At 41.5% G+C, this 22348-nt stretch overlaps 1 protein-coding gene across 2 annotated transcripts in view; it reads right to left on the reverse strand.

Moving 5' to 3' along the window:
- LOC103252361 (serine/threonine-protein phosphatase 2A 55 kDa regulatory subunit B beta isoform) overlaps nt 1-22348 on the reverse strand; it is a 281419-nt gene that overhangs the window by 245727 nt on the left and 13344 nt on the right. The window contains exon 2 of one of the 2 annotated variants that reach the window (XM_021709060.1): nt 13553-13630. The exons of the other annotated variant lie outside the window; for it this stretch is intronic. Within the exon in view, the coding sequence (XP_021564735.1) occupies nt 13553-13589 (37 nt within the window). The 5' untranslated portion in view covers nt 13590-13630. The remainder of the gene's footprint in view (nt 1-13552; nt 13631-22348) is intronic. 2 annotated transcript variants of the gene reach the window in all.

Genomic DNA, 22348 nt, shown 5'->3' on the forward strand with positions numbered 1-22348 from the left:
TTAGTTTTTATATCACTGTAGAGTTTTTAAAGGAGCTGTTCAGTACAACCAGCTCTGTTTGCCCCCATCTCACACACATGAAAGAGTGAAAAAAAGAGAAAAGCTCGGAATAAATGCAAATACAATCTCCCATTTCCACCTCCCAAACATCCTTATGGACAAGAGGTAATCACAGCTCAGACAGCTGGTACTGCCCCTCATACTACCCAGAAATGGAAGCAGACCAGACTAGTAATAAAGAGGTTTGGTATCAGAAAGCTTTTTAAATTCTAAATTGCATTTGGACTAGGCAAGCTTCGAGGTGAGCCCTCTGAGAAAGGACTTCCACTCACATTCCTGGCCACCCCATTGTGAAGCCAGAGCAACCATACTCCCTTCTTGGCAGGGAGCACAACTTCTTCCCTTTACGGACCACACATCTATCTTCAGTCAGTTCTGCGCAGTGTCCACCTCAACCTTCTTCAATCTAAAGTGCTTGGTCAGCCACCGAGTGATGAACTTCATGCAAATTTATGATCTCTCTAAAATTATATGGCCTACTGTATGTTTATGGATTTCTTAGCATTTTTTCCCCTGTGGAGAGGAGCTGTTGCTTTCATCAGATTCTAAAGGGTTCCCTGATTATTCCCTACACCCACGACCCCCTAAAAGTTTAAGAGCCTGTATTCTAAGTATACTAGGGTCAAGTTTCTATTTACATAATTTATTAAAAAATGACACTCTAACCATTATCCCATGAAAAAAAAATAACACACTTGAAAAAATATTTCCATGTTTCTTGTCTGTTATTACAAGCCAAATACCAACTGTTAGAAGGTTTGGCTCCTACACTTCCAATGCGTAGCTTATATCAAAATAATTTTAAGTGCAGTTTTTTTTTTTTTTTCTCTTCCAATGCTTTAAAATTATCCAAGTGTCAGGTTTGGTGCTTGGGCCTTGAATTCGATAATTTTTTTCTTAATGACACTTTGAAGTCTACTGAGCACTTTTCAAGGAGAAGCACATAAACTTGGTTACTTTGGAGCTTAAAATCAAATTACTTTATCAATAAGTTATAACATAAAACAGCCCCACCCTCTCTTTCCCCTATACTGATATAGACTACTGGAGATCAAGTTTCAAATAGCCCCAAGGGATGTGTATTCCCAAAGAGTTTAGACCTTATTTCATACATTTCTTTAAAAGGAGATGTAAAAGATTGGTGTAGGATTGGAAACCTCACTGGTGATCTCTCACATGAGAGAAAAAAGTACAAGTTAGAAGATATAATCTCATTGTTTATTTTGGCCACAAACTAACTTTTCCTTTCTCAAACCCTCAGTTTATGTTTCTGTAATTTGGGGATGGTTCTTGCTTCATCTGTCTTACAGAGCTTTCATGACCATGAGATAATGAATTTAAAAACATATTAAAACATTCCAGAATGCCAGACTAATAAACGGTTGTCTTCGCTCCTGGGCTCCTTGGATTCTTGCTCTTTCTCCACACACACAAACTACTGGCAGGACCCCCAGCAAGTTGTCACTGCATATCTGCGAGTATTCATCTCAGGAACAGCCAACCACTTACCTGGTAAACCAGAAACCACAGACAGGGCAGAAGACCTGTATGCCTAGCTCCATTCTGTACAACTTAATTTTTGAAAACAAATTTGAGATGCCATTCAGAAAGCACCCTGATCGCTGAAAATATGCAATTCCTTTCCAAAGAGTAGATCAACAAAGCCAGTTGGGTTTAGCACCCAGGCTTCTTTTCTTTTCAGCACTTTGCATCTATAGATCACTATGTTGTCTTTCCAGAACTTTCCCTACCTTATTCCAACTTTCTTTCAAAAACCTTGTGAGGTATGCAGAACTAACTTCCTTCCAACTTTCATGTACTGAAGTTTTGTCTTTAGCCTACACGGTGCCCTGAAGTTCAGGCAGTCTTCTTAATCAACAAGCTCCTTCCCCTTAACCCCCTTTAGTAGATCTCAACGCACTTAGAAAAATATTCCAACTCCTTACCACAGTTTACAACATCCACGAGATCCAGTTTTTGCTCACCTCTATGGCCTCATCTCCCACCATGCTCTCCGTCCCTTGTCAGCCTTCAGCCACATTCACCTTTTTATTCCTTCAACATGCCACAACCCTCGGGGCTCTAGGACATGCTATTTCCTTTACTTGACCTATGCTTTCCACAGTTCTCAGTGTGACTGACTCATTTCATCCTTTATCTCCCTCCCAGTTTATGTCACCTCACCTGAAACCACCTAAAGTCATCCCACCATGGTTATCCACTATCTCAACCACTCATTTGTTTCCATCATACCATAATTTACGATTATTTCATTTTTGGTTGATGTTTTTGCATGTCTTCCCCTCAAACTTACAAGCTATCTCCTCAGCATTTCAGAGTTAATCTAATTTTAGTGTTTGTGGATTTTTTTTCCCAATCTACCTATGGGGGTATATATTGGGAGTGGAAAATGTGTACAAGTCTCAAAGCCACTGCCTAAAATTCTTACATTATTTTACAGTATTTGTACCCCACGCAGATATTAGACATGGCTCAGGTACTACAAACTATAATATATCAGATCTTGGTCAGGAGAAGGTCTTCTCTTCCAAACACCCTGTACTCTGAGAGAGAACCATTATATACAGCCTCCCCCCCACCAGGGGGCAGCGAGTGATGCCCACTCACTCTGCTTCTGAGGGTGTGTTATCCGTGTAACTTCCTAGAGTTCTGCATGACAGACATTCTCCTCCTTTCCCATTTATTAATTTATTCAGTCATGTGCTTATATCAGTATGGATTTATTGATATTTATTTTATACTTTGGGATGTCACCCAATGCTACTTTGTTTTATTGCTCAAATTGTTCCACTGTGGTCATCGGGAGCTCTTTCAGTTGGTTTCTGGGTACCTTTGACATACCTCCATTGATGCAAGTTGTTTTGCTTTTTCCTTTTTAGTCCTTTCTTATTTTCTGGCTCTTTAAGAGGCTCCAAATTTGCCTTTACTGCCTTCTCCATAGTAGCATCAGACCTTTCTCCAAGGACTCCTGCTTCCTTTTATTGAAGAACAGCTTTAGAAATTGATATCTGGGTGACAGTTGCTACTAAGAAGTCATTTCTTTCAGGTTCCCTCAGCCAACACAGAAAGAATATATGTATCTATACAAACCCATGCGTGTCCACATAAGTATTTCTATATGTAATATCTGTACCTACATAAAGTAAAACATGAGTTCTTGCTGATGCCTCCAACTCCAAATCATGACCACATGGAGCATTCTAATGTGCTCCCTTTGCTTATTAGTAAACTCTCACTCCAACAGTGAGAAATGACTATAGCTCCTCAAAGGCAGTAGGGCCTGAGTCACTGTCACTTTCCAGGTAGAGTGCAGGGGTGTAGCATGTGTGATATATGCTGACTCGCTCTCACCCCACATCTCAATCTGGAAGGGACTACAGCTACATTTGCGAATGTTACAAAGCATGAAATTCAAAGCCTGAAATCACAACAATTTATTAGGGCAACGGCACAAAGAGGACACACTATCAAAGGTCTGATTTAAGTATTTTTACTCATCTCCGTGAAGGGAAAAATGGCAATAATACACCTAAGCCACCACAGAAAGGATTCAGGCTTTCCTAAAGAGGATTCAAGTGGCATCAAATGGTTTGTTTCTCCACAGCAATTTACATTTATTAAAATAGATAATAGGCAAAATCATTGTCAAAATAGAGCTTCTACCCAGTGTAATGTCTTAATACATTCTCAAAGTTCCTGACAAAGAGGCACAAAGCCATGCCGATTAGACTTTATACAGAGGATCACTCTAGCAGCACAGCAGAAAAGCCTAGCTCATGCTTCGGGGAGGAACACAGGTCCTGAGCATAGCCTCTGAAGGTGGAGGGCAGAGCCCAAGAAGAAGGGGCCCAAGCAGCGCATCAACTGGACGGGACCCGGCTCCAGTGTGACACTCTGCATCACGATGCTAGCTGCTGTCTGGATGAGTGCATGTAGGTGACAAAGGAATATAAAGAGTCTATTACACCACGGAGGAGCATCTTGACTCTCCCGCATGGGTGTTGCTTCATGTGGAGTCTGTGTCATCTTATGTAAGTTTTACACGACTATATCACTTGTCTCCTTAAATTGATGCCGGGCCCTTCCCCGTCTACTTTTTGCACTGCTGTCATAATGATATTTTTGAAAGACAAATTTGGTCACTGCCCTTCATATTTCCCATATTTAAACATTTTAACAGCTTCTCTTTACTCCTAGGATAAAAAAGCAAAATGAGCTCATATACCTTTTCAAAGCTCTGCAAGATGTCACTTCTGTCTAATGTCCACCCTGTGGGGACTCAAGACACACTGGGCACCTTCAGCTTCTCGGAACACATGCGCTAGACTGCTGCTGCTATAGGGCCCACACAGGTGGTTCCCTCTGCTTAGGTCATCCTCCCATCTTCTCTTCAGCATGGCTAGCTCCTATTATGGCTTCAGAATTTAGCAATTATTCTTTCACCAGGGAAGCCTTCCCTGGCTGGGTTCAATAATCCCTTTATTATACACTCTCAGAGCAGCACTAACTCTGCCTTGAGAGTGTGTGTCACAACTGCAATTGTACATTCATTGTTAATTTTTAAAAATAATATATTTCCCCCAGAGGACCTTGTCACTCCATACACCTGGCACCTAGCCCCATGCCTGGCACACTATAAGTGTTAAATAAATACCTATCAAATAAATGAATGAAGAATGACCACACTGTTCATCCATACTATTGTCAGGACTTTCCTGAATATTAAAGTCCCCTTTCAGATTCTGAAAAATATGTCACTTCACACGAGGAATTTGATTGGACACCCTAGGGATGAGTATAAGAAATGTCATTGCTAAGCTTTAGTAGTTTCCAAATAAATCTGAGGTCCGTTTAATCATTTGGGTCGATAATGGATTGAAATTAATATTGGGGGTGGAGCTTAAGATGGCGACCAGACAGGTCAGACTGTGAGAGTCTCCGCAAAAGCAAGTGTCCATAAAGACTCCCTGTGTGAGTAGGCGTGCGCTGGTGGGGCAGTGAAAATCTGTCTGAGGGGATACTTGGGTGCATGCACCCGGGGCCCCCCTCTGAGAATGACTGCAAGACCCTACCACCCTGAGAGTGGAGCACAGGTGTGCAAGATCATCCGCCGTTCGCAGGACTCTCCTGAAAAGAGCCTGCCGAATTCAGCTGATTCTCATTGACTGGCACCTGGCCCACACCATTACCTGTCATAGCGGATCAGCTGGAGCCCCGGATCTGATCAGCGGAGAGAGAGGATCGGGGAGAGCTAGAGAGGAGGCCCATGCCTGGTGAGGAGATGCTGATTACAGTCATTTTCTCTGTCCCAGGACCAGGCAGAGAGCTGTGTTGCCCTGCCCAGCTCTGCCATGCCTCCAACTTGGGACCTAAGGTAATCTCATCAAACTGGGAGGGTCAGAAGACCCTCCCCCATGCTGGATCAGATGCAGGACAGATCTGAGTGGCACACTTGACAGGCAGCAAGCCAGGTGAGTCCAGATGTGATCCACCCTCTTCCCACAGTAGGCCTGGGGCATCTGAACCAAGCTGTGAGCACATCAGCCTGCACTAAGAGCAACCCTATCAGTCTGCGGGGAGAGCTAGATATCAGAGCTGAAAGGATATTGGACTTACAGGAATGACCTCAGAGCACGTTTGGTTCCTTGTTTTCATTTTTATTTTTCTGTTTGTTTTGTCATTTTTGTTTCAGTTTTTTTTTCTCTTTCTTTCTGTTTTTGATAATGTTTTTGTACTTGCTTTGTTTCTGTTATTTAATTGATTTTTTTTTCTTTTCTTTAGACTTCCTGTTTGTGTATGGGAAGAGTACATCAGTAGGGAGGTTTTCGTTGGATTGTGTGTTTGTATAATTATCTGTATGTTTTAGTGTTTTTGTCTTTGTATCTCTTTTTTGTCTTTGTGTCTCTTTTCATTTGTTAGTTGGTATGTCTGTTTCCCTCTTACTCTTCTCTCTCTCCACCTTCCTCTTACCCCGTCCCCTCCTTTTCCCATTCTTTTCCTTTTTCTTATCTCATTTTGCTTCCAGGGAGCAAATCTACACCCCCTTCATGGACAGATTGTAAGGCAGTGGGAAGTGGTTTCCAGGGTGCCCATACACCTGTCAGTGGATACTGGAATCTGCAGATAGATTTTGAATCACAGCTCCCCCTCAACTAAATCTTAAAACTGCAAAAAGTACAGCCCCCAACCCACAGTCCAGCTTCAGAATTGAACAAAGTCAGAGGATCCACATAGAGAAGAATAGAAGACTGAGCCAAAAGAAGTAAAAGAAACCCCATCATCCCTGAAAAACAGAATTACAATAATCAAAACAGACTGGTATTGGTACAAGAACAGGCATATAGACCAATGGAATAGAATTGAGATCCCAGAAACAAAACCTCAATTTCTCAAACAACTCATCTTTGACAAAGCCTCCACCACCAACCACTGGGGACAGGAGAACCTACTCAGTAAATGGTGCTGGGAAAACTGGCTGACCTCAGGCAGAAGATTGAAACAGTACCCCTACCTATCCCCATACACAAAAATTAATTCTAAATGGATCAGAGACCTAAATGTAAAACCTTAAACTATAAGAATCTTAGAAAATGCAGGAGACACTCTTATGGAAATTGGAACTGGCAACCAATTCCTGATCAAAACCCCAAGTGCCCATGCCATAATAGATAAGATAGACAAGTGAGATCTCATCAAACTGACAAGCTTCTGCAAAACCAAAAAAACCATCAAGAGAGCAAGGAGACAGCCCATGGACGGGGAAGAAATATTTGCTGACTGTATATCTGACAAAGGCCTAACATCTAGGATCTACAAGGAACTCAAGTGTGCCGAAAAGAAAAAAACAAACACCCCCATTACACAAAGTGGGCAAAAGATATGAATAGACAGTTCACAAAAGAAGACATACGAGCAGCCAAGAGATACACGAAAAAATATTCATCCTCACTAGTCATCAAAGAAATGCAAATTAAAACCACACTAAGAGACCACCTAAGTCCAGTCAGAATGGCCATCATCAATAACTCAAAAAATAACAGCTGCTGGAGAGGATGTGGCGAAAAGGGAAGATTTCTACACTGTTGGTGGGAGTGCAAACTAGTACATCCTCTGTGGAAAAACAGTGTGGCGATTCCTAAAAGTTCTAAAAATTGACCTTCCATATGACCCCGCAATCCCCCTACTGGGCATATACCCAGAACAGCTCAAATCACTCTCTAAAAAGGTTACCCGCACACATATGTTTATTGCAGCATTGTTCACAATAGCAAGAACATGGAACCAACTGTGCTACCCATCAAAAGAGGTCTGGATAAAAAAAAATGTGGTACATATACACAGTGGAATATTACACAGCCATAAAGAACAAAATCATGAACTTCACAGCAACCTGGATGGACTTAGAGTCTATAATACTGAGTGATCTTTCACAGAAACAAAGAACTGAGTATCACATGTTCTCACTCATAAGTGGACCTTGAGCAACCACTGCAATACTATGAGAAAAGTATTGACAGTAACAGGAAACTGCAGGGGTGTGGGGGCATGGGGAGGTGGGATTGGCAGTAATGGAAATCTGCCTGGGGAAGGGGGGCATACCTCATCAACAAGGGTAACTGCACAATGATTTGTATACCTAACCCTGAACTGTACCTCACCATTTTAAAATAAAAAATTTTTTAAAACCCCGCAAAATTAATATTACCTGGAAGTGGACATAAAGGGACATGGAAAAACAATCCCATGCAACTGTGGTGCTGACCATCTACTAGTCCTGCCCCTTAAGATCACTTCGTCACCAAGCAATATTGCTTTATTTTGCAATACCCCAAATGCCGGATTTCATTCAGCATCCAACATGTACCTACTGAACATGTTTGTTATACTCCAGGTATATTATACTCCAGGCCCAGTGTGAGAGCCTGGGGCACACCCTAGGCAAGGAAGACAGGTGTTCACTCTCAAGCCGAGGGGACAGCCCACACTCTTAACAAGTAAGTAAAATCACTGCCGACTGTTCTCGTGCTAACAAGAAACCAGGCTCTCTGTGAGTGAGCTCATTTCCAAGGCCTTATCGTGATTTTAAGTGACCCAGATGCCTCCCGAGAGGACCTGCATCCTTACTTCATGGTGCCAAGTAGGCCACAGTCTTTGCTTTTTACTTTTTTTGCTTTTTCTGACATTAAAGGATCTATGGCATGGTTTTCTATACAGATTAAATGTATTCACTTACTCTAAATAAATGACTAGGCAAAACACAAGGGATAGTTTTTCTAAGAGTCACTATAAACCCCTATTGCCAGTTTTGATGTCTCCAGAAGATCCAAGTGCCTTGCTCTCTCAGATGCATATCTCAGCAGAGCATCTGTTTCAATCAAGAGATTTTTTTTTCCCCCTCTGGTCTTAGTGATAAGTAACACAAGCAGCAGTTACTGACACAGAAAATCTTAATACACCCATGGAGAGGGTATAAATTTTGCAGACTGAGTCAGGGCTTCTTGCTAACCATGATCAACCTTGAGGCCTAGGATAGTGTTTGGAGCATAACTGGCCCTCAATAATTATGTGTTTGCTTAATGAATGGTGAAGCTTTGAGTAAATTCACCAGTTGAAGTATGAGAGCAGAGAGGAGTGGAGAGAAAATAAACTTGCAGTGGCTTGCTCACCAAGAGGAAAGCCCCAGTGAAAGCACCAAGAGCAGCATTCCCTCACCCTTTCTAAGGCTGCAGGCTTGTGAGGAGTCAAGGTGTCCAAAAGGTGGGGAGTCTTCCAAGCTGCCAATGCCACAGTGCAAGGCCAGTGCTCCTGCTGTCTCCAGGACAGAAGAACGATGCAGACTGACAAATTCCTCTGTTCATACTCCCAAACACATAAACTAATTGTGTCTTTGTCTTTAATCTAACAAATCATAGCCTGATTACAGGTCATTAGTAACCATTAATACATGAAACTGTTTGCCTTTCCTTGAATATCTGAACATAGCCCTGCCTTCCAAGAGGAAGCCCTCTTATGGGGCCTTGAGTAGCACTCACACAAATGAACAGTTAGTTTCTGGAACTGAAGTGCGATGCTGAAGAATTCACGATATGGGTTCACTGCTGTTCTGGTCCGTCTTTTCCTGTGTAGAGGAGAGCGCACTCTTTTGTGTGCCCACTTCTCTCCAAACATCCTCTGTCATTCCCAATGGCTGCTCAGGGTTGGCCAGCAACATGGACCTGCTTGTGTGACACTGAGACAGTCAGTCCCAGATTCACAACACAATGGCTGACTGGAGTCCTGATAAATGCAGGGAGCACACCGGGAGTTATCAGAAATACAGAAATGTCAGGAAAAGATTCCATGTGGCAAAAAGTGGAGGCAGAGACTAGGTATACACAGGCCAACTGGATGATCCTGAATTTTTAAAAGTGCAATCAGAGCTTTGGAGTAACCACATTAGGAGGCAAGATTCTTGAAAAGAACTGGATGATTGCCAAGCCTCCACTGCATTCTGTGCTGAGCAGCCACAGAAGGGCACGGAGTGATTCGCAGAGATTAACGCTCTAGGAATGTCAGTCTACGGACCTCTAACGTAGCAATTGCCATTGGGAACAAATCCATGGTCCATCCCATGTGATGTTCTGTCCCTCAGCGAATGCCACTTTTGACCACTAACGTGCTGAGGCCATGGAATTGAAGGAATTGCCAACAAGGCAGGGGATAGCACCATCTTCACTTGCTCTCCTGGGCTAGCCGCCACACATGGCTCAGTTTAACTGCATGGCAAAGGTTAGAGTTCCATGCAGTTTAAAATCCTCTTCAAATCAATCATCCTGCTCATCTTCACATCAGCCACATGAAACAGTTAGATTAGGAACAGTAAAGTAACAGTGGAGAAATGTAGGCTCTAAATAAAACTTGTCTGTGTTCAAATCCTAGCTTTACTACTAATAGCAGGGTGACCTTGAATAAGTCATTTAACCTTTCTAAGCTTCAGCTTTCTCATCTGTAAAACAGACTGTACCTAACTCATAGGGTGATTGCCAAACCCTAATAGGAAATGAATAGATGTTAAGTACTTAATATCCTACAAGGCACATAATAAGTGTTCAATAAATATTAACTGCTATTATGTATTTCTTTCTCCACCAGCAGCAGCAGTGCAAGCAGTAACCACTATGGTTTCTGTCTCCATCTCCCACAGAGAGAAAGGAAACCAAACATCCAAGGTAGACCTTCTCCTGAAGTCACCCAACTGCTACATAACTGAGGTAGGATTCTCCCATTGTCTTCTGACTACTGTTCTTCCTCTTAGAATACTTTTTACCTCTTTCCCTTCACCTGAACCCCTCCCCTCATCCCTCAGGTCTACCTGGTCGTCTTCTGCCTCATGAGCCTCTTACATCCTTCCACAGTCCCTTGTGCTCCCCCATCACAGAACTTCTCAGCTTACATAATTTCCTGTTGTCCTGTCTGCATCCCTACTATCCCACGGGTGTCTAAACAGAAGAGACCAAGTCTGTGTGTCACCCTCTTGCATCCGCAGTGCAGCACACAGCACCAGACACAGAGTAAGCACACAGTCAGTACTTAGCAAAAGGATGATGCCAGACTTTCAGACCAATCTGATGACACATATTAAATTACTATTTCTCACCGGGGCACATTATTTGATACATAATATTTCACATATTTATGGGGTACATATGATATTTTACTACATGCATAGAATGTGTAATGACCAAGTCAGAGTATTTGGGATATCGTCGCCTGTATGTATCACTCCTAATGTGCTGGGAACATTTCCAGTCCTCTCTTTTAGTTACTCTGGAATATACAATACACTGTTGCTAACTATAGTCATCCTACTCTGCTGTAAAACATAGAACTTAGACCTTCTATCCAACACTCAATTTGTACCCACTGACTAACCTGTCTTCATCAAGGCAATTCTAACCAAATTCTAATGGATTCCATTTCTGAAGAAAGTGGCTAAACTTGTGAAAATGACATCTTGAAGTGGCCCCTGCATTCTATTAAAACATGGGCACATCATTAATAAAACAAACAACAGATGCTGGCAAGGATGCGGAGAAAAAGGAACGCTTCTACACTGTTGGTGGGAATGCTAACTAGTGCAACTTCTTTGGCAGACAGTGTGGTGATTTCTGAAAGAACTCTGAAAAGTTGACCTTCCATATAACTCAGCAATCCCCCTGTTGGGACTATACCCAGAGGAACTAAAATCATTCTTTAAAAAAGATACCTGCACACGCATGTTTGTTGCAGCTCTACTCACAATAGCAAAAACATGGAACCAACCATGCTGCCCATCGAAGATGGATTGGATTTTAAAAATGTGGTACATATACACAATGGGATATTATGCAGCTGTAAAGAAGGACAAACATATGGGCTTTGCAGCAACTTGGATGGATTTAGAGTCTATCATACTCAGTGATTTATCACGGAAACAAAGAACAGAGTACCATATGTTCTCGCTCATAAGCGGATCTTGAACAATTATCATAATACTATAAGAAAGGGATTGGCAGTAGTGGCAAACAGCCAGGGGAGGGGGGTGGGATTGGCAGTTGGGGGAAACTGCCAGGGGAGGGAGGGGCATGCCTCATCAACAAGGGTACCTGCATAATGAACATTTTGTATACCTAACCCTGAATTGTATCCCACATCTTTAAAATTAAAAAAAAAAAAGCACAGGCACACATACACACACATATACATGCCTCATACTTATTCACCAAGCCATGTGCAATGCTCACACAGTTACCAGCCCTAAACATTTTGAAAAGGGCACTGTCTTTGCACTTGGAAAGAATTTTTCAGAAACATTTGGATTTGAAAAGGCACAGTAGGAAACAGACATTCATCCTTGCTATTCTTTCTCACAACAAGCTCTTACAATTCTGACTCTGAACCGTCTCTCACTTGCAGTTCTTGTGGTTTTAGAAATTTTGAGTCTTGATATATTACACAGGTCATAATATGTGACCAAATAGCAAAATACTTCAATCTTTCCTTTCTCCTGCCCTCTTGGAGGAGTATGGGACATAGAAGTTGGGAGCTCTAGGGAAGTCCACTCAAAGTCAATCCAGTTTCATCTCATCAAAATAACATTGTCAAGGACAAAGCAAACAGACTCAAACCCCAACCAATACGACATTGGAACACACTCAAATGTTACCTGGTGGCAGGATGGAAAAAAGGTACGCTGAAATTACAACAGATATAAACACTTTATTAAGCCAGACAGTTAAAGATAAATCTTCTACAGCAAAGGAAGAGCTGAACTCCACCCCATCCCACCAACACCCCAAGGTACTGTTTAAAAATAAACCCTGCTCTTTTATCATCATCTATAAAAAAACCACATTCAGAATTATCACCTGCATGGGGTTCATGTGAACATCTCACACGAAGGTTGCCAGTTCCTTTTGGACACTTGCGCCTCACACATCTCCACTGTGGGCCACTGAAGCACACACAGAGATGTGTGTGTGCGCGCACACACACACACACACACACACACACACACGGGGACTCACATACACTTTTTCTTTGCTCCTTTCCCTTTTGATCTTTGATGACCTTTAAATTTTGTTAGCTCTATGATAAATATTTGCTTGGAATCTTTCCCCCCTCATCCCTTTTATTAAAGGGAGCTCTTCTCTTGTGAATGTCTTACTCTTTGATCAGGATACAAAGCCACCTCTGTTACAAGCATCATCTCAAGGGAGAATCTCTGATGATTCTTTTTCTTAAATCAAAATATAGTTCTTTTGTACTAAATTTTGTTTTTCAGGCCCCCAAAATGCAGCCAGACGTGGAGGCTGGAAAACTAAATAGCCTCACCACACACAGTGTCAAAAAATGAATTAAAAAGGCAGTAGCAGTCTTCATGCTACCTCACCCTCATCCCAGCCAAGTAGAACTACTCAGGTGTGATCACGAAAGGGTTTTAGAACATTTGATACCAGCGAAAAGTTGTTGTTGCCCCTACACAGTGATTTCTAGATCTACTTTCTCATTGGAAATGACCCATTTAGTAAGGCTCTTCATTCTTCATTACGTGCAAAATACAATGCCCATACTGTCTCTCTCTTTACCTCCTGACCCCAAGCTCTTTTTCTTTGTTTGAGCAGTTAACATATCTGTCTTGTTCACTGGCCTATTGGACATACCTCTCTAGTATCAATAATACAGGCTCTACTTCTGTCTAGCCAATCTTCTCTCTCCTGTTAGCTTATAGCCAGTCATAATGTATCATCTCTGAGTATATTTGATAAAAATGTGTTCTTAGTTCTTAAAACAATAAGTCAACCAATGCTTCATATACATATTAATTTAATTTTTAAAATGTGAATTGATTTATTTGGGTCCTGCAGAACAACTTTTAAGCAACTGGATCTATTCAACACTTCTACATTGCTATTTTATTGGGAATAGTAGATATAAATAATAATGCTAATACCTTTATCTCCACAGGTGCTCTCATCTGGATGATTCATGGTTCATTATTGTGCTTCATTATTGGGTTCTCCCTTGGCTCCTGTGACAAACATGGGGTTCAGATCCAGACTCCAGGAGGCAGTGATGCTTCAACTTTTGGTAACACTCAGGTGCATGTCCATAAACTCCACCCTCACCCCCAACAGTCTCTCTGGGTGAGACTACTCCCAGTCTGTCAAAATCTGGGCTAACCAAGTGACACAATCAGCACTTCAAAGTCTCTTTGTGCTTCAGCCCCTCTGCTGGAAGTGGGCTGCCCTCAGACTGTGGAGACATAGACGGGATCTCAAAGTGCTGCCCTGGTCCAGCAGCAGCAGGACCTGGGAAAGTGTGGCCTCAAACTCTCCGACCCCATCATATTGGAAACCCTACGGGTGGGCCTTGAAGTCTGTATTTAGCAAACACCTCAGGTGGCTCTAATTCACATTAGAATTTGAAAATAACTGCTATGTAGCATCTAGGGAGACTGAGGAGGCTGCAGTGGTCGGGAGAGCTATCTTCGTACAGTTGAGGAGGGTCATGTGGACAGGACATGAGGTACTTTCGGTAAGACTTTATAGCATGGGGCCAAACAGGAGAGATGGCTGTGGTGTGCAACAACTTTTACACATTTGGAAGTACTCAGAAGCAGGAGCAGGTCATCTCACCAGTTGGAAATGTCTCCCTTTCTCTGGAAGTGTTCAGAGGTATGGGGTTTTACTCCATGAGAAGCCATGAATAAGGTAATATAAAAGAAACACTAAAAATAAAGACATAAGATTAAAAAAATAGACCTTAACGGGAAGCTTCAACAAACTACTAACACAGAGAGAGGTTTATAATTAATCTATCATCATTAATTTTTTAATATCTTAAAGCTATTATCTTTAACAACGACACTACTGATATTTATGAAGTAGATAATGGATTTTTACTTCCTCAGCGCTTTATTCCATATTCAGAAAAGGCAGCAGTTGGTTTAGATTTTCACAAGATTCCAACCCCAAAGATTATGTTTATTATTTAAAAGGGACCAAATCGCCACAAGCCATTACTGATATTGGATCAAAGACTAAGGCTGGGCTGTTGACTTATTTATCCTGTTTTGTAAGCAACTTTCTTTCAGCAGACACATTTTAAGACCTATCGGGAACTGTACCAGTATTCATGAAAGTGCAGCCTAATATTATTTAGCAATTAGTACGAATGATGCACCCAGGACTGTCCCCAGCACATGACATGCATTGTTGTATTTAATACTCATAATGACCTTCTCAAGTTAAACATTGAGAGCCCCATTTTATAGATGAGGCCCCTCTGGGCTTGGAGAGGTTGAATCACTCGCCCAAGGACCAAGACTTGTGGAGCAGGACACATGCCATTATCTCCAGAGTCTGTGTTCTTCACCACTGAAGTATATTTTTAAACAGGAGTCTTAGGTTTGGGAAAGTAGGAAGCATATATAGTCCAGTGCAAAAAATACTTATGAACACTCAATTCTTCTGGAAATATTAAAGAACCTAACAACTTACTGAACGTTTAATCTGTGTCAGGGACTGAACCAGTCACAGTTCAACTACTGTCTTACTTAATCCTCACGACAACCATAGAAGGTAGCTACTATTATTGTCCCAATTTTACAAATGGGCAACTTCAGCTAGAGGATTTGAGTAATAAGCCCATCTTCTCATTAAAAATTTCACTGCTTGCATAGTTCAATAGAAATAAGGCCAAAGATAAGCATAGTACATAAAAACCACTCAGTAAATGTAGCTTCCCTGCTCTTTCACTGTGTTTCTGGGGATAAGAAAGGTGTAGGTGAGGATAAATGTCTTTCCTGCATTTTCCTACTTGTTCCCAATGGCAGATAATTGCGAGTTAGATATTTTGGTGCAGTATACAGTCATGAAATAGAATTCAATCCACTGGTTTCTCCACCTTTGTAATCACCACATCCTAGGTCTTCAAGGCTTACACCACTGGCCAGGAATGTGACCCCAGAGACCCTTCCATTTGGCAAGAGTAACAATGAGTGACCTTAGAAAGGAGACACATCTCATACCCAAGACCAGCAATCAAAGGCCTAAGGCATCCCACGTTGTGCCACCCAGAGAACAACCTTGTGCTAAGTGTGTCTGTAGTCAGCGTCTTGCAGAGAGTCAGCAAGAATGAGCACTTTTTTTCCAAGACTGTAAGATTTCATCTAGTTGGGAGTTCAATGAAAGGTGATTTACCTAACACTCTAATTATCATGAAAAGTACACTACTTAGGAGTCAGAATCTCTGGACCTCAGAGATTCTCCACCATAAGCTATGCATATGATGACCTCTTTTCTCCACCATAAGCTATGCATATGATGATAGGGAAGGTGATTCGCTCCATGGGATCTCCGTTTCCTCATGAAAAAATGAGAATAAGTAAAAGTTGGTCTTCATATTTTTGGTGCATAGTAGATAAGAGCTGTGACAATACCTTGGGGAAATATAAAACCTCTTCCCAAGTGGAAGACAATTTTACTATTTTATGCAACTTCTTCCTTGCCTTAAACTTAGCAGCTAACTTATCAACCTGTTTAGCCAAATTGGTTCACTGATGGACTAGTTTAAAAAGCAAGAGGAAGAGGAATTCTTTTAACTTATCTACAGTACCAAAGAATATGAGGAACTATCTGCTCAGTTGTTTTGGTGGTTAAGAAAGAGTAAGAGTTAAGAATTAACAGTAAGGCCATTGGAAAGAGCCTTTAAAGCTTGGCAAATCCTCCAGATCAGCACATGTCAATGGGACATACCCTGAGAAACTTTTCTGTGAAAGCAACAAAGAATATCACCAAACGACTAGGTCAATGGGCAGTACACAAACACTCTCAGCAGCTCAACAAGGGGGCACAGTGTATTTTATCAAAGACACCTTTGGGTCCCAACTCAAATTTCAAAGTGCCAAGTTATTCTCCCTTGCTTGTCTACATTAGAGAACAGAATCTGATATATGAAGATTAGAATAGCAGTGGAAGGAGGTAGTGTGAAGGATGTTATTATGTAGGGAGAAAAAAGAAATCCCATCTGGAGTTCACCTTGATAAGATGAAGAAAAGATAGTATTTGGTACTACTGATGGTTTTTACATCTTTTTTTCTTTTTTTTCTTTTTTTGAGTTGGAGTCTCACTCTGTCGCCCAGACTGGAGTGCAGTGGCCGCTCCCGGCCACCGCAGCCTCGACCTGCTAGGCTCCGGCTATCCTTCTGCCTCAGCCTTCCAAGTAGCTGGAACTACAGGCGTGCGCTACCACGCCCGGCTGATTTTTTGCTTTACTGTAGAGATGAGGTCTCGCCAAGTTGCCCAGGCGGGTCTCGAACCCGCGGGCTCAGGCAATCCACTCACCCAGCCTCCCAAAAGCGCAGGAGGTTTTTACATCTTATTGGAGGGATTCAATCAAGAGATTTAAGAGCACAGACACAAAAATCAAAGACAATTTTTCTAGTGACTTTACACTGATTGTGGACTATGGTTTCCTCTCAAGGTATCTGCCATCCTGCATTTCCTATTATAGTTCTTTTCTCAAAATATTTTGTAGGTCCTCACAAACAGGTAAAACAAAAGCAAAGATCATGCTCTTCTAAGTATACATTTTCTTTGGGCCTATATCTGGAAAAGCATATTTATTCTTTCAAGTTGCTGGTTATGGGGCTAAAAAAATGGATTGCTTGATTAACCATTCAAACTCTGACTCTAGATCATCTTGCCAAGTTTCTTTTTTCAGTATACCAAAAATGGAAGACATGAAGGTTGCTTAGATCATGAAACCAAAGAGGGAATCAAGACTTTCAGACTAAAGCTAAGGTCATCTGAGGAGCAGATGGTGGCATTCTCCTGTTTAAGTTTCAGTGATACAATGTACCCATGCTCTGTCATGAACAGCCTCACTGCGATACACTTGACCACCTGCTCCCATGTACAATTGTTCTGGTAGTCACTAATCCACTGATTAAACATTTTAAGACTGGCTTTGGCAAAACATGCCAGAAATTCCTTCAGAGTAATTAAAACCACCTTCTGTGTCAATAAACATAGATTGTGAGATCTTTCACATGCAGAGAGGCTGGCTCTGACCTGCTGGATTTAGAACATTTTTTCTTAGATGGGGTTTCCATGATCACAATTGATTATCATGGACTCATCCAGACCCTGGTCCAACTCCATAATGAAATGATTGGCTAAGGTCAGAGACATTGCCTTACCTTTCCTGTTCTAGCCAAGACACAAGGACTGAAGGGGCTATGAATCTATGAGGCCAAGCTCACGGCCAAAGCCCTTTTATCGAGAGCTTCAGGTAAGATTCTTGAGCAAGAATCTTGCTACAGAATTTGACAGGCATAGTGTTCACTTGTCACTACTATTCCAGGGTTCAGACTGATTTTCATTTGAAGATTATTAATGTGTCTTCAAAGTAAAAGGAAGAACTCAGGTGAATATTTACTACATTGATATCCAGAGACTAGTCATATAGTAGATACTTCATGAACTGTTTTTCACCACAATGGCAGCTTTATTGTTTTATTATGTATATACCAATTGAAAGCTGTCATACATTGTAGAAAACATAAAAATAAATGGTAGAAATTACTTGATATTTCACCAGTCTGAGCTAGTCATTACTAATATTTTGATAGTCATTCTTTTTTTATTTCTTTTTTTATTAAGTGTATTTTTTATTTTAAAATTGTGGGGTACAGTTAAGGCTTAGGTACACAAATATGCATCGTTCAGGCACCCTTGTTGATAAGGGGTGTCCCCCCGTCCCCAGACAGATAGTGACTACCATTAATCCCACCACCCTTCCCCTTCCTGCCCCCCCATAGTTTCCTGCTACTGTCATTCCTTTTCTTATAGTATTACGATAGATGTTCAAGGTCCACTTATGAGTGAGAATGTGACAGTCATTCTTTCCATGGAATTATTTATGTACACACATACAATTTTATATAAAAGGAATCCTATTATACATACCCTTTTTATCATGGCTGAGGTTACCTTTAATTTTCATTACAAAGCAGCTGTGTTTGCTTACCTCTTTCTTCCCCCTCATAGCCAACTTTAACACACTTTTATATAATTTTTTCTCTTGACATCATCCCATACCAACTCATAAGACACGAATGAGCTTTCAGTTGCCAAGTAAATCCCTGCTGAATGGTTCAAGTGTAGAAGGAAAGAACATGTGCATGGACATATGGATGAAAGATTAAGGAATAGGTTATGATCTTAATTAGCTGGTACAGGTTCCAAGTGATTGAAAACACCACACAGAACATCTTTTGACATGTCCTCTGCATCTTTAACATTTAAGCCACATCTTTAAACCCTAGTGGCCTCAGCATGTTCAGAGGGACTACACATTTAAGTTCCAAGTAAAGAATACATAGCTGGCTTCTGCCCTAACTAGAGAGACGCTATCGATCTATTCTTAAATGAAAATCAAAAACCATTTGCTAGACACATGTGTCAAGAGCTGCACTGTCCTCTGTGTAGTAAACTGAAGAAGCAAAGATGTAGTGACTGCCTCCCAGGAGGTTCTGTCTTGGGGAGACAACATGCAGCATCTGACTCTTTCTGGCTGTCCATCTGCACTTGGACTTCTGTGCCACGTTCATGGAACAGGAATAATACCTGTTACCACATAGAACTGTTTCTGTTAATCAAAGAACTGGAGGAATTCAGGAAGTGCTTCATGGGAAAATGAGAAGAGAAGGCAGGCCTTTTAGGCACCAGGGAAGGGGCGAGCTTTCACAGAGGCAGGGGCGAAGGAATGGCGGGTGGTAAGGACCCAGCAGAGCAGACTTAGAACTCTGGAGATGTGTTAGGAGAGACTCAGAAGATGAGCGGACAGGTAAGGAACAAGAAGAGGTAGAAGCACAGGGAAAACTGTGAACAGACTAATCTTCTTAGAGGGCCAAACAAAAATAAGAAATTTTTGGGTGCCTTTTCAACGTGTGCCAATGTCTAGATCAAGGCCATCCATACGAGTGACTCAAAGGCGACCTGCTTGTCAAATAAATGGAAAAAGAAAAAAACCTGGTTTGCATAATAGACTCAAATCCAGGTTTCTAAGACTTATAGGAAAAAATCTGATCGGAAAATTTCCATCTCAGATTGTGCTGAGGAAGCTTGGGGCCTGAGTAAGCATGCTGGCAGCCAAAGCACAATATAATAATCAGACTGCTTTTGGATTTTCCACCACAGCACACAGAATTCTTCATGTCCTGGGAAAACCTCAGCAAGTTTTTGATCTCTGACCTCTGAAAAAGCCACCTTGTTCATATATGGAACTGTACCCCAAACTTTCCCTCTAGGTCCTATGACTAGAACGGTTCCAACTTCTAAGGCATCATATGTCAGTTTCAATCGGGTTAATCCTACATGGAATAAAGAGGAACAGGGACTAGAAATTAGTAATTGCAGGAGACGTCAGCTGGAAGCACTGAAGCGTCCTCATCTCTGTTGCCAGTTCACAATCCTGGGGCAGCTCTTCTTTCAAACTAGCATCACTGGTGAATTCCAGGAAGCATGTCCCAGGGTTGCCTACTCAAATCAATCCCACCTGCCCTTGCCTCCAAGACATGGAGGATGAGGACGGAAGATCGATTTTAATACTACAGTCCCAAATCTCCATCAAAGCATGGTGTTTTAGAAGACGCTTTAACACTTTTAGTCCTCTGAGGAGGCAACTGGGTCACCTACTAGTCACCATAAATATTTATCTGTTCAACTTCCATCTGTCCTTTACATTTTATATATTGAACACATATGTTTATAACTTTTTAGTACTTTATACAGTCTTAAAATTTTTAAAGTGTCCTGTCTTAGCACAGTGGCTCATGCCTGTAATTCCAACACTTTGGGAGGCCAAGGCAGGAGGATTGCTTGAGCTCAGGAGTTTGAGACCAACCTGGGTAACACAGCAAGAACTCGCCTCTACAAAAATAAAAATTAAAAACAAAAACAAACAAACAAACAAAAAATTAGCCTGGTGTGGTGGCAGGCGCCTGTAGTCCCAGCTATTTGGGAGGTTGAGGTGGAAGGATCACTTGAGCCCAGGAAGTCGAGGCTGCAGGGAGCCGTAATGGTGCTACTACACTCCAGCCTGAATGACAGAGTGAGACCCCAACTTAAAAAAAAATGCCTTAAAGAGCTTAGTAGTCTTACTTGAAGACCTCAAGTCACTTCAGAGAGGAAAAATGCCCCAAATTCTGAAGCCAAATGAACTGAAACTTCCAACTGACTACCAATGTAATCCCCAGAGGCTGCTGAAGTGCTGACAGTCAATATACTTTCAAAATGGACTAAAAATTACTCAAAATATAATCCTGTAGTAAGTTATAAGTTTTTACTTTTTGTTTATATTAAATAATGGTGCCAATTTTTGGAGAAAGCTAGAGATGTCTAGAACGCTCAAGTCAATGATAGTTAAAGTCTAGTTTTCTCAGATTTGCCTGGCTTCAAATTGCATTCAACCATACATAGTAATAACTAAAAGGTGGGGGGAGGAGAAAAGAAAAAGGAAAAGCACAGCTTTCAGAAATGTCATATTTGTACCCCATGAGGGGCCAGCTCATTAAACAACCATACTGGTTGTCATACTGGGTCATTCTTTGAAGTTATCTACTCACCAGTTTAAAGAAAATTAACATTTCTGGGTCACCAGGTTCCATATACTCATCTACAAATGATGCCCTGGAACCATGAAAGTAATTTTATTTAACACAGGTGGGCAACTGAATGCCAGGAGCAAGCTGCTCACCCATGTGCTTAATGGCTGAGCTGAGAATGGAGCCTGCCTCTCCTTTCAGAAAGAGGAAGAGGACCCGGAGCTTTGGGAGTGAGAAGGGCGCGGGATCACATTAGAATTCAACAGTTTTATCTTCATGAAATTTATTCCGATCTTTACCCCACTTGAGTTCCCTGGGATAAACTTAAACATCCTGAAAATCTGTGATGATGTCAGATGGAGGTAAAATATGGTGAGAACAAAGGTGAGAAAGGGCCACATGCCCAGTAATGACATTGCCTACGGTAATGGCAAAAGTATTCCTCAGCACAACCATTGGAAAACTCAACTTACTTCAAGCCTCTAAACATAACTGTTCATACCATTTAACCTAGTAAGCCTGCATGTAGAAACTTGTTCTAAAGAATAACCAAAATAAGATGTAAACACACTGAGATACCACCTAACTCCAGTCAGAATGGCAATTATCAACAACTCAAAAAATAACAGCTGCTGGAGAGGGTGTGGTGAAAAGGGAATACTTCTACACTGTTGGTGGGAGTGTAAACTAGTGCAACCTCTGTGGAAAGCAGTGTGGCGATTCCTAAAAGCTCTAAAAATTGACCTTCCATATGACCCTGCAATCCCCCTACAGGGAATATACCCTGAAGAACACAAATCACTCTATAAAAAAGATACCTGCACACGTATGTTTATCGCAGCATTGTTCACAATAGCAAGAACCTGGAAACAACCATGCTGCCCATCAAAAGAGGACTGGATTAAAAAAATGTGGTACATATACACGATGGAATACTACGCAGCCATAAAAAAGAACAAAATCATGAATTTCGCTGCAACCTGGATGGAACTAGAGTCTATAATACTGAGTGACCTCTCACAAAAACAAAAATCCGAATATCACATGTTCTCACTCATATAATGGACCTTGAACATCCAATGCAAAACTATGAGAAAATGACTGATGGTACTGGGAAACTATGGGGGGGAAGGGGGA

The sequence above is a fragment of the Carlito syrichta genome, unplaced genomic scaffold (genome assembly GCF_000164805.1).
Source record: "Carlito syrichta isolate Samal-C Ts95f unplaced genomic scaffold, Tarsius_syrichta-2.0.1 Scaffold155284, whole genome shotgun sequence".
Lineage (NCBI taxonomy): Eukaryota > Metazoa > Chordata > Mammalia > Primates > Tarsiidae > Carlito > Carlito syrichta.